The sequence below is a fragment of the Aythya marila genome (assembly GCF_965140915.1).
Source record: "Aythya marila genome assembly, chromosome: 20".
NCBI classification, from domain to species: Eukaryota; Metazoa; Chordata; class Aves; order Anseriformes; family Anatidae; genus Aythya; species Aythya marila.
In genome coordinates, this window is record NC_139061.1 from 6381501 (window position 1) to 6391620 (window position 10120).

Sequence of the window (10120 nt, forward strand, 5' to 3'; positions counted from 1 at the left end):
TCACCCTGTGGGTTGCGAATGCCTGCAACCCTTCCCAGGTGCCAGCCTGCAGAAAGTGCACCCTCCCTCGCCTCAGGGAACAGGAGAAACCTTAGTCTTCCTCCATAGAAAGGAGAGGGAACAAAAATCCCTGGAGAGGTAGTCTGGGCCAGTGTATGGTATATATTTTTACTCTGGAGCAAGGAGATACAGGATAGGAAGCCAGTGCTGAGCAATGACACCCCTGGAGCAGGCTGGAATGCAGAGCCCCTTTTTCCCTGCTAAGCCTCTTCGCCTTGAGCTGTTTCATTTGCAGCCGTTTATTAAAAAACTTGTGTTAATAAGAGCTCGTGCTGCTGGTTAAAGACCATTACACTGTGCTCTGCAGCAGGACTTTTCATTCCTAATAGATGCCAAATCTGGCCCATCTGAAAAAGCCCCATTATGTGGGAAGTGACCGTCACATAGCATCCTGGCACACAGCTCGTGCTCTCCCACACACATGGGGAATTAAAAGGTCTGGGAACAAAACAACACTGGAAAAGTTCCAGTTGTCAGGAGAAGTCAGCAGCCTGTCCCCGAGCACAGTTCTGCTGCTCCACTTCTCCCACCCCAGAACCTGCAGCAGGCAGCATCTGACACGGACAGCCTAAGCCTCTCCCTCCATTACCCACCTGGGACAATCTCCATGGGGAGGACTCATGAATGCAGGATTTGGCTTTTACTGGCCCTGGCCTCGAGGGTGAAGCCTTGGTGCTCCCATGGGAAGTGCCAGAGACAGCAGAGGACTGAGTGCAGTGTCCCCCGGGGTGTTGGGATGCTGCAGGTGCAGCTCCAAAAGGGTTATAAACACATGGTGGTGTTTGTATGTCCAGAAGAGCAGCAGGGAAATGGTGCTCCCTGCTCCCTTCTCATTTCAGCAGTGCTTTGTGGAGCTGTGAGAGCCCTTGGGGCTTCTCTCTGCAGCTCGGGTCATCCAACCACATCATCTGAAGTGCCCCAGTGCCTGGTCCGTGAGCACCTTCTCTGCCCAGCGTCCGCAGCCACAAGCCCAGAAGCTCTGTCTGTGCAGCCCCTCCAAGCAAGACACTGAAATAGCCGTGCTCACTCTCCACAGCTCTCCGCTGTCCTCATCCACGGGCTCACAGCTGCTCATCCCCTGGGGCCTGCGGGGAATGGAGCTATTTCTCCTTCTCCCGCCGCACATCCCTGCTGGATTTGAAGAAGTCACTACGCAGCAGGCGGTAGAAGAGGATGATGTTCATGGGCATCATGATTGCCATGCCCACCATGCCCACAGTGTAGGCTGCCAGGGGCACTTGCTGCCGGTTGAGGAGCAGCCAGCGCGTCATCCAGGCCAGCGTGGTGATGCGAAACACCACGTAGGTGCCCAGGTTGACGATGCTGGTGAGGCGGTAGCAGGTGGAGTGCACCAGGTCGGCCATGAGCAGGATCTGCCGCAGGTGGAGGAAGATGGAGTTGATCTCCACCAGCAAGGCCACGAAGGCAAAGCCCATGTACTGATGGAGCAGCACCGCGATACCGAAGCAGACAATCACCTGGGAGGAGAAAGGAGAGAGGCTGAGCCCGAGTGCTGGTTGCTCTCAGCTGCTGCAAGCCAGAGCCTTTCATGCTTGGGCACGGCGTGAAGCAGAGCTGGAAACAGTTGTCACGCCAGAGCCAAACCGCTGGTCATCGCTTCACTCATCTCTGCAGTGCTGCAGGCACGAGATAAGGTCTCTCCATCACCACGTGAAACCTGAGTGTGTGTTTGTTTTGTTTTGTTTTTCCCCAGAAAAAAAGAAGAAGGAAGCAATTGTATAAACCCTGGGATAAAGAGGAAGCTGAACAGGCAGACCTAACCCTGCTTTTGTGGCCTGGGGGGCGCAGCTGGTGGTGGCCTAGCAAGGTAGTTCTGCACACAGCGAACAACACTGGCAGGGAGGGAGATGCCTAGCCCAGGGCTACAGCTGCTGCTGGCTCAGGGATTCTCCCCAGGACAGGCACACGGCAGGAATTAAGTAGCTTTGGTACATGAGAGCCCTGTGGCCACCTCTCAGGGAGCTCTGGGATGCCCCGGAGGACAGGGCTGTGGGGGCTAAGTGAGTACAATCCTGCCCTGCACCCTCCCTGCCTGCCCGTGCCCTACCATGCTCAGACCTTCCTGCAGTTTATACCCTTAATGCTGTTATTTGTATTGGCTCTCTAATAAGATTATCTGCTTGCTAAATCACTGTCTTGGCCTGAATTAGCTCTATTGTGCAGATGACCTTTTGACTCGTGAACGGTGGCCAGCAGAGCTGCAGGGCTGAAAATCGCCTTCCCCAGCATGGTCCCACCACCACCCCTCCTGTCCCCCATGCCCTGCAGAGCCCCCTGCCTCCCCTGGAGCCTGCTGGAAAATAGGCTCGGCTGCTCAGCTGCACGGTGCCATCCCCCTGCCCTGCATCGTGTGCAGTGCTCGGGCACCCAGACAGCAGAGGCAAGTAAGGAGAAACCCATTCTAGGTGCAGAGAGGAGCAGGGGGGGGCAGAGAGCACTTATATGAGGGCATCACGGCTGCCCGCAGCCACCCAAGCCCCATGGCCACAGCTTTGACCTGAATGAAAGCACCCCGGGGAGCAGCCAGGAGCAGGAGGTGGAAGGAGGAGATGTTTGGGGTGCGCAGCCCTTCCTGTGGCTGCTCAGCTGGCTGAGAGCCGGCAGGAGCTGAGGTGCTTGCTGGTGCCAACGGGGACACCTGGGTCATGCCTGTCTGTGCCACGGGCATGGATCAGCCCCCCCAGAACATTAAAGGTAAGGCTGTGGCTCGGACCACTCAGGTCCCACAAGCATCGGGGTCTGTCCCCACCTCGCCACCTCCCTCGTGATGAGTGGGGCACTCCTCAGACCCGCTGCCACCCAGCGCTGCGCCCCGGGGAGCAGCCGGCAGACTCACCACGGAGTGATGGAAGAGCAGCTCCCAGGACTGGTGAAATTTCTGATTGCACAGCATGTCCACGAAGTCTTCCAGGAAATACCCTGGGGACAGAGAGGCCATAAGCAAGGAAAGGGGGGGGCAATATGTGGGGACTCCCCAGCAGGCTCAGTACCTGACTGGCCATGAGGGCAGCACTTGACCCCTGTTTCCACCCGTTTCCACCCCAGGATCGGATCCCACCCCACATCCCTGCAGCCCCTAGCAGCTACAGGATTTGCTGCCACCAAAGCAACCCCATGGTGGTGTTTTGGGTAGTTAAATCTCCTTGCTGAGCTGTGGCAATGCCGGGCAGCCTGTCAGCACTGACCACATAACTAGTGACAGATCAGCAAGGTGACAAGGAGGGGGACAGGCTTCACGCAGCCGCAGGACTCAAAACTTCTGGCCTCCGTGCTAGATAGTTTAGCACCAGGCTTTAGGGGGATCTGCGCTGACCCCATATTTGGGCACTTTTAGGATTCTCCAAGCCCTGGCTGTCCAACGAGGACGGTGGCGGGCAGCCTGGTGCCCAGTACCTCCCGGCTGCGAGTGCCGTGGGACAGAAAGGAGCCACTGTCCTTGCCAAGAATAAGACGATTGTCTGGGGTGCCTGAGACATCGCTGCTCAGGACGTGGCACCGTCAGGCACCGACGGGCCCCTGGGGACCCCCGGGGACAAAGCAGGGGGCAGCCCGCTCCCCCCACAGCCTCACCTACGGACACGGCCACCAAGCTGCGCGCCCCGGGCGGCTGCGTGCCCACCAGGTCCTCGTGCAGCTCGGGGTAGAGGTAGAACCTGCGGGGAGAGGGGCTGCGAGTGCTGGGCAGTGCCTCTGCCCCCCTGCTTCCCTTCCAGCGTCCCGGGTGCCCACCTGGTGCTGCTCACCCCCCCGGCACCCTCCTGTCCCCCTTGTCGCCCCCATAGCCATGCTGTCCTCCCGCTCCCCCCCTCCTCAGATCCTCCCTGTCCCCTGCTACCCCAAAATCCCCTTGTACCCCTCCATCCCTCAGCACCCCACATGCTCCACTCCCCCCAACCCCCCCAGCATCCCATCCACCCCCTCCCCAACCCCCCCAGCATCCCCTAACACCCCAATCCCCCCCTTCCACATACCCAAACCCCCTCGGCGCTTCCCTCCCCGCACTTCAGCCCCAAGTTCCCATCGGGATCCCCGGACAGCCCGGTTGTCCCGTGTCCCCCCAACCCCTCTGGGTGCCCCCACAGAGCCGCTCACCCCAGCAGTGCCCCGCTGCTGCTGAGCACGCTGTGTGCCAACGAGGTCCAGATGTTTCGCCACTTCCAGCGGTTGCGCCGAGCCGAAGGAGGCGGCGGCACCAAACGCTCCAAACCCCGGTTCAACAAGCGGAAAGCGGCGAAAGAACCGGCCATCAGCAGCAACCCCGCACCGACAGCCATGGGCAACCCTCAGCACCCCATGGGGCACCCACGGGAGCTCCACCACCGCTCCGCCTCGCCCCAACCAGCGCCGCCCCGGGCACCGGCACCGCCCCGGCAGCACCGGGAACCGCCTCGCCCCATGGCCCCGTTGTTTTGGGGCCAGCTCTGGGCATCGCCATTGCTTGGGTGGGAAGGGAATAAAGGGGGGAGATGCAGCCAGCAGCGGTCCCGAGGGTGCTGGGGGGTTGCGGGAGCCCCCATCCCGTGCTGCTGTGGGTTTTCCACTTCCACGCAGACCGACACGGAGGGGCTGTCCTTCCTCGCAGCGCCTGATTCAGGAAGAGGGTGGAATGGGAAAGGAGGCCCCTGGGGTGTGTGTCAGCTGCCGGTGGCAGCCGTGAGTCAGAAACGGCTGCAGGCATTGCTGTGAAACGAGGGGCAGGGTGTCCCGATGCTGTGGGGCATCCCGACACTGTGGGGACACCTTCCTTGTCCCCCCTCCCGAGGGCTCTTCTCCAGCTCAGTGGCACTGGATGGATGAACACCCCTCCTCTACGGTGCTGCAGTTGGGGTGTTTCGCCCGAAAACATCCCCAGTGCCTGCTGTCAGTGAGGCAGCACATCATTGCACATCATTGGGATGTGCTGGGGACACAGCCCTCACCCTGGGTATGGATCCACAGGATCCCTGCAAGCACACGCCAACAAATCTGGCTGCAGGTTAAGTGATTAACAAGGTCCAAATCCATTCTGCACCCACCACGCTCTTGCCCTCCACCCCCCTGTCCCGTGTCTGCTCCCGAGGGCAGCTCCCCGGTGTCCGGATACCCCAGCTCTGGGGGTTTGGGGGAACTCAGGGGTGGTGTCCCCCCAATTTCTTCAGTTCCATCCTACCGCGGCGCTGCTTCTCCTGCCTGCCCGTCACTTGATCGCTCCCGTGTTGCTCTTTGATGTCTCCACCAGAAGCGCGGATGCTGCCCAGACCTCGCGTCGCTCCTGCAGACGGGATGAGTCACCGCATACACACCGATTAATGTCAGAGGCTGCCTCCTCTTTGAGGCATTAATTTGGGATGAAATCGTCTTCGTTCTCCTCGCTTGAACGGGAACATGCGGAGCCTGAGCTCTCAGTCACTGCCCTCTCCGGGGTAATGCACGCTGAAACAGCAACAAGCGATACGCTGATGGGAGAGACATTGCAGAGGGGAGAGATTAAATCAGAGCCGAAAGAGAGGGGTGAGATAGTCCCCACTGATAGCAAAGCAGCTGCTCATGCTGCAGAAATTTGCCTAAAAGCCAGGAAAAGCAATGCAATTTCATAGCCATTAAGTGCTGAGGAGATGTCGCCTGAAGTAATCCACAGCCCCGACTGCTGGGGGGATTATAAATAACCCCGTGTATTAGGACTGGAGGGATCACACGGGCTAATCAGTTACCGAGAGGGCCAAATGGAGACGATCCTGCTTGGTGGAAGAGATGCAGAGGGAAGGGTGCTCAGCCTGTGCCCAGACAGAGCCGGAGACGTGCTGGGCTGCCCAGGGCACCGGGCAGGAAAATCGTTTGGTGCCTAATTGTGCTGTAAAATGGCAGGGAGCCGGCTCCTGATGAAACTCATCTGCGGTGTCTTAGCCGCAGAAATCTTTGACTGTCCCTTTCCGTGGCGGCAGGAATAGTTAAAATGCTTCTGGGCACTGGAGAGCTTTTACCGGCCACTTGCACGCGGGAGGAATTTAAGCCGTGATTAATTGAGCCTCTGGTTCGGCGGCTGAAATCCCGCTGCTGGAGCACCACCAGCGGCCGCACACTTTCTATCTTTCGGTTACTTTTGGCCCAGATTTTACGCAACTATTCCAGGACTTGCCATCGGGCATGCTCTCCTACAAGCCCTCTTTTTGGCTTTTCCTGCTTTCCTTCCGCCCCGTGCAGCGATGGCACTAACCAGGGGACGGTTTTAGGGATGGAGGGACGGTTTTAGGGGGTTTTAGGGATGGAGGGGTGACAAACAGGTCCCCTGACACCAGCCCCAGCCCCAAATCCTCTCCTTGTCCAGGTTCCAGGGCCAGGCTCGTCCCAGGGCAGGAGGGGAGCGCTCCGGCACCGCTGCCACAAGAGGTCCCTGCACGCTCGCTGAAGAGCCAGGCAGGGCGACCCGCTCGGAAAGGGCCTCTGCAGCCACACCTTATTTGGAGATATTGCTTTTTTCACCCCATTTTTGAGGCGTTTTCCAGCAGCTCCCAAAAGGCGGCGTTGGGTGCAGGGATGCAGCCCAGGGGCTGCTCCCAGCGGGGCAGGGGCTCCCTCCGGGTGTCAGCAAGGATGTGCCCAGCCCATAACTCCATCATCCCATAACGTGCCATCCCATAACGCTGTGGGGACGCAGCTCATCCCCTAGCAGGGGCTCCACAACAGCCGAGGTGTAAAGCGAGGGTGCAGCAGTGTTTTTAATAGCCTGGATAACTTTTTTTTCTCCCTCTCACAATTCGGCGTTTCCCTGCGGCACATCTGGGACAGATAAAACCATTTTCCCCAAAAGAGCCCCAGCAGTTTGCTGATAATGGCCAGCATGAACTCTGCCAGATAAACGGTGTCCTCTCCCAGATGCTGCTCCTGGATGGGGGTGCGGGTGCTCCTTACCCAGCACCGTTCTGCTCCCAAACACCGCCCGGGGCTCGCTGCAGCCAGCAGATGTGGGAGCTTGTGACATGGAAAGTCCTTCTGGGTAAAGTCCTGCTCCTGCTTTTGGGAAGTCTCGCTCCCTTCACTCACCCTTCTCCAACCAGGGAGGTGGAAAGCCCATCTGCTCATCTAATGCCATGCTCACACCTCACAGAGCTTGGGGAGTCCGAGATCTCAAAGCAAATCAAGCAGCTCGACTTCCAAATTTTAATCAGTTGTCTTCTTCACCCCCCTCTAAAGCACGTCACGGCCCTGCTAGGCCATAGGAAGTCAGACGATACAGAGCAGCTCTACTCTATATATCCGGCTTTTAATTCAGAAAGTCTGTGAACTCTGTGCTTATGAAAGGACCTACTGTGAGAAATGTGCTGCACGTGGCAGAGCACGCCCAAGAGCTGCAGAGGTAGCTGTGGAGAGCACTGAAATCAATGCAGACTCCAGCATCTGCCCCTTCCAGCTAGGAACACCTTCCTGGTTAACCACCAAACTCAGGACTTGGTCTTGGATGGTGAGGAGCTTGCCTGGCTTTGCACCACCACCCATCTGCGCTCACCCTGCTCAAGCCCAAGAGGGAAAACTCTCCCTGCTCTCCCCAAGCTCTGAGCAGCCCCAAGTGCGTCCCGCTGTCACCAATCCTTTCTGACACCATCCCTTCAACAACTTTGGCATCTCCTGGAAGCTCAGTTTCCTTCTTTCCTGATGGTGAACAGTGAGATGTGGGGCCAGGCGCCTGCTGCCCAGCCTATATCCCATTCCTCACCCTGGCCAGACATGAATGCTCAGGAAGAATATATGAAACAGCACATATATACTCTATAAACAGCACATATATACTCTATAAGCAAATTGATTCCCTCTAAATATTTCATTTTCCATGTCTCCTTCCCCTGTGGGATAAACATGTTTTTTCTATCTGGTTTACCGTGCTCAAGCTTAAGTCATTGCTGACAGATATTGATGTGCTTGCTGGCTACGTTATGAGGTATTTATGACCCCGTGCTTTTTGCAATTCAGACAGGTTCAGAATGAGCCTTGAAAGGTGGAAGTACATCCCAGAGCCCTACACCCCTCTGTGCAGCACTGCTTGTTGCTGAGCCCCCATGATTGCTCCTGCATTACAAATAGAAGTGCTGGAGCTTCACAGCTCCTGCTGCTGCTGGCTCTGCAGCTGGGCATGGGGTAGGTTCCCTCCTGAATTCTCTCATTATTAATATCACAAACCAAGCTGTTCTGAGAGCGGTGTCCCATTAATCATCTTAGCTCTGCTGCTTTCTTCACTTCGCTTCCTCTTCCTGCGCCTGAGCATTCTTCAGCGCGCTGGGCTCTGTGCAATGCACTGCTAAAATCTACAGCCCTGCTAAGGCAGGGAGGGAACAACCTGAGCAAGCTGTGGGCAAGGACATATCTGTACAGCCACAGCTGCACTACAGCAGGACAGAACATGCTGCACTGGCTGAGGGTGGTAGGGGCTTGAAAGCAGACCACCTCCCCCCCCCATTACATTTTCACCTGGGTTTGAATATTGCAGAGTGCTGGCAACACTGGATAGACATAATAAAAGTGAGGATATCTAATAAAAAGTGAGGACAGCTTGCCAGGATTGTCCAAGGACTGCTGATGACCACCTGAGCTCAGCTCACGTTTCAGGGCACTGCATCATTTCTCTCTCTCCCTTCGTTTCTACCTCCGATCCTGCTGCATTTTACAAGCAAAGGTCTTCACCATGCTGAGCATCCAGCTCTGCGTTACTTAGCAAAGGACCAAAAGATGCTTACAGAGCATCTTGCTGAAAACCTGCCTCTGCTAGCATCCCATTCCCTGAATCCCTCGAGGGCTTATTGCATGTTTCTAGGTGTGAGCTGTCAGAGCAGCATGCAGCACCCTGCAGCAAACCCAAACCTCCCCCTTACACTCAGTGCCCTTCCTGACTTTGAGAACAGGGTGGGATCCCTTTGCCATCACCTTTACCCTCATCAGAAGTGGGGATTTTGTTTTGCAAAAGTCCTTCCCGCGATGCTGGGCTGCATCCAACAGCTGGATTGGACTCAGCCCTGCAGTGCCAAAGCCACCCAAAGCACAGCAGGGGTTCCCACCTGGCTCCCAGCGAAGCCTCACACCACTGCTTGCCTTCGGACCTTCCACTTTGCTGGTGCACTGCAGCTTTCATCCCCGAGCAAACGCTTTCCAGCAATTTCTGCTGAGTCAGAGAATGCCTCCACGAGGGCTGCTGCTTCTCCACGTGGGAATGCGCTCCTAGGGAATAATTACAGAGAGTTTAAACAGGGACGTGCAGTAGCCAAATTGCTTCACTCTCAGGCGCCTGGCCAGCAAGGCAAAACCCAAAGCTGCTTGTTAGCACTGTAAGAAAATACTCTGCACCTGCGCCCACTGTGGGCGTACACCACCCGTGGGCTAAGAGCACTCCTGGCATCAAAGTGTCCCAGGGCTGAAATGAGTGCTTACAACTTGCTTACAGCTCTGTGGGTCCAACAAAATGAGCCACTCTGCAGGCAGTGAGCGTACACTTACTGAGCATCCATGTCTGTGTCCTCTTCTTTCTGCCATGCCCACGACGGGGTTTGGGAAAGAGTTTTCATTCCCCTCTGATGCTGGATTTCAGAGCATGCTGCACAGCAGAAAGCTGCTCCGCTTCTGCAAGAGGAATGATGGCAACATGCTGCTAGGGATTTGTCCCCCCTCTAAATTTTGAGACGTATTTAAAGGTTTTGAAACATCTTGACTGTGAAATAGAGATAAGAACTGGAGTAGACACAAACAGTGTAGGCGTCACTCCCATTTTTTGCAACTCCCACCCTCCTGCAAAAATAGCACAGTCAGCAGCATGCCACCCTGTGCAATCCACACGGACACGGCAGCGGTGGGACTGGGTGCCTGGACGTCCGCAGACCGAAATGTACTCATGCAGGTGCAGAGCAGGAACACGGGGCATTTGCAGAGATGCTGAACACTTTGTGTTCCCTTAAAATCAAAGGGAGATAGAGAGGATCTGCCTTAAAACAAACAAACACAGATTAATTAATTTTAAATGTTGTAGAAATGTATAAATAGTAGTATCCAAAGTGTGGCAAAAATATGTGCTGGGCTAAAG

The 10120-nt window shown here is 56.4% G+C and overlaps 1 protein-coding gene and 1 long non-coding RNA gene across 2 annotated transcripts; both read right to left on the bottom strand.

Moving 5' to 3' along the window:
* Positions 1-55: 55 nt before the first annotated feature.
* Positions 56-4473, bottom strand: TLCD2 (TLC domain containing 2). Its single transcript, XM_082776098.1, has 4 exons — positions 4174-4473; positions 3652-3734; positions 2918-3000; positions 56-1538 (listed from the first exon to the last, which is right to left on the bottom strand). The coding sequence occupies exons 1-4, from the start codon at positions 4353-4355 to the stop codon at positions 1161-1163; spliced, it is 726 nt and encodes a 241-aa protein (XP_082632224.1). The 5' UTR covers positions 4356-4473; the 3' UTR covers positions 56-1160.
* A 687-nt stretch (positions 4474-5160) lies between these two features.
* On the bottom strand, positions 5161-9653 carry LOC309885816. The gene is made up of 3 exons (XR_014318852.1): positions 9541-9653; positions 9105-9264; positions 5161-5516 (listed from the first exon to the last, which is right to left on the bottom strand). It is a non-coding gene; the product is annotated as an uncharacterized lncRNA (long non-coding RNA).
* Between the last annotated feature and the right edge of the window lie 467 nt (positions 9654-10120).

What these genes read in the sequence shown, in the direction of transcription:
- TLCD2 (XM_082776098.1), bottom strand. Translation starts at nt 4,355, where the DNA reads ATGGCTGTCGGTGCGGGGTTGCTGCTGATGGCCGGTTCTTTCGCCGCT. An exon ending in CTTGGTGGCCGTGTCCGTAG is followed by an intron (nt 3,001 to 3,651) that starts GTGAGGCTGTGG and finishes CTCTGTCCCCAG; the next exon opens with GGTATTTCCTGGAAGACTTC. An exon ending in TGCTCTTCCATCACTCCGTG is followed by an intron (nt 1,539 to 2,917) that starts GTGAGTCTGCCG and finishes TTCTCCTCCCAG; the next exon opens with GTGATTGTCTGCTTCGGTAT.